The sequence below is a fragment of the Halyomorpha halys genome, unplaced genomic scaffold, assembly GCF_000696795.3.
Source record: "Halyomorpha halys isolate HHAL.00 unplaced genomic scaffold, Hhal_1.1 Scaffold315.1, whole genome shotgun sequence".
Classification (NCBI taxonomy): Eukaryota; Metazoa; Arthropoda; class Insecta; order Hemiptera; family Pentatomidae; genus Halyomorpha; species Halyomorpha halys.
In genome coordinates this window covers 571,105-572,682 of record NW_027105587.1, presented here as the reverse complement: position 1 = coordinate 572,682, position 1,578 = coordinate 571,105, and the positions used below count along the sequence as shown (strand labels likewise).

Below are 1,578 nucleotides of genomic sequence, written 5' to 3'. Positions count from 1 at the left end.
TAATATTTAAAGAAAAAATTATGTTATATGATAAGATGATAACAGAGTCCTAACCTGTTGAAGGTAGGTTCTGTTTGGAGTTTGCAAATGAAAATAGTAGTAAGAAAAGTGGTTAATAAAAGTTTTAAATTTGGGAAGGAATTTTATAGAAGAATTTGTAAGTAGGAATCTATTTTTTTATAAAAAAAGACAACAATTTTTATAATGTTATTGTGATATTATTTTAATGATTAATTAGTTAAAGATGGGACAAAGGCAATTAGCCGGCATTTAAAGAATTTTAAAGGAAAAAATGAAAACAAAATAAGGTAAGACCAAAAAAATCAGTATGTAAGTGAAGGAAATTGTTATAAAAGTAATTAAAAGGAGCTGTTTGTAGGAAACCTTTGAAGATGACCTAAGTGGTCGAAACGTCGGAAGTTTAAAAAGAATAAAGTTGAGAGAAAAAGGATCAAAATTGTTTTAAAGAAACTAAACCACTCTCAAACAAATATATTAATAAAAAATAAATCTAATTAATTTTTTTTAATTATCATTTTTAGATTATGAAGAAACATAATAGTGCTGATGAAAAATATGGATTCTCATGTTGATTCAAATGGAATAATGAATTCTACCTCTGACAAGATCCATTCATTGTGCCTTGGTGTGGAGATATGTGTAGTATGTGGTGATAGAGCATCTGGTAAGATAAATTTGAGGTTACTTAGTATTGATTTGTATCTGCTTCTTGAAATTTGTTTATTAGAAAGTATTTTTCATGGAATTTGTTGCAAGATCTTAGTTGCTTTTAATGAATTTTACTCAAAAATAAATATTTTGTTGCCTCTAATATTAAATGATTATTACACTTTATTAAATATTTCCGAAATGAAGTTAAATAAAATATTAAATTCATTTTTGTGGTTGTTTAAGGTGGAGGTAGATTAATCTGTTAATCGAGTAGGCTGTTTTTTATTTCATCTTCCAATAAAAAATAGACAACAGTAAAAAAAAAGAGCATACTTTAATTTATTTTACTAGATAGAACTCATACTATATGGTGGGTATTGGCATTACTCATACTAATGAATTATGTCAGACTTTTTATTTATTTTTTACTCAATAAGTACATATTGTATTTTAATTCAAATAACTGTGCATACTTGATTGTGTGACACAAAAAATATTGACATGTGGTACTTGACAACCTTATGTAATGTTTAGGAAATCCTTTGACATTAATTGTTTTAAACTTGATTTTATAACTATTTTCAGCATTAATATCTTCCACTTATTATTATTTTTTTATTTTTTCTGTTTTCTGGTATTATTTTATGTGAATATCATGGAATTGAATTGTTTCCAGGAAGGCATTATGGTGCAATTAGTTGTGAAGGTTGTAAAGGTTTCTTTAAGCGTTCAATTAGAAAACGTTTAGGATATCAGTGCCGAGGTAACCAGCAATGTGAAGTTACTAAACATCACAGAAATCGATGCCAATACTGCAGACTTCAAAAATGTTTATCTATGGGAATGAGAAGTGATTGTATGTATTATTGGATTTAATGTATTTAAAATATAAATTTGACTTCTTAT

At 26.4% G+C, this 1,578-nt stretch overlaps 1 protein-coding gene across 2 annotated transcripts in view; it reads left to right on the top strand.

Annotated features, from left to right (window-relative positions):
* Positions 1-1,578, top strand: part of Hr78 (Hormone-receptor-like in 78) — a 20,995-nt gene that overhangs the window by 4,771 nt on the left and 14,646 nt on the right. For both annotated transcript variants that reach the window (XM_014421364.3, XM_014421365.3), the window contains exons 2-3: positions 543-685; positions 1,349-1,528. In XM_014421364.3, the coding sequence (XP_014276850.1) occupies positions 568-685; positions 1,349-1,528 (298 nt within the window). In that variant the 5' untranslated portion in view covers positions 543-567. The remainder of the gene's footprint in view (positions 1-542; positions 686-1,348; positions 1,529-1,578) is intronic.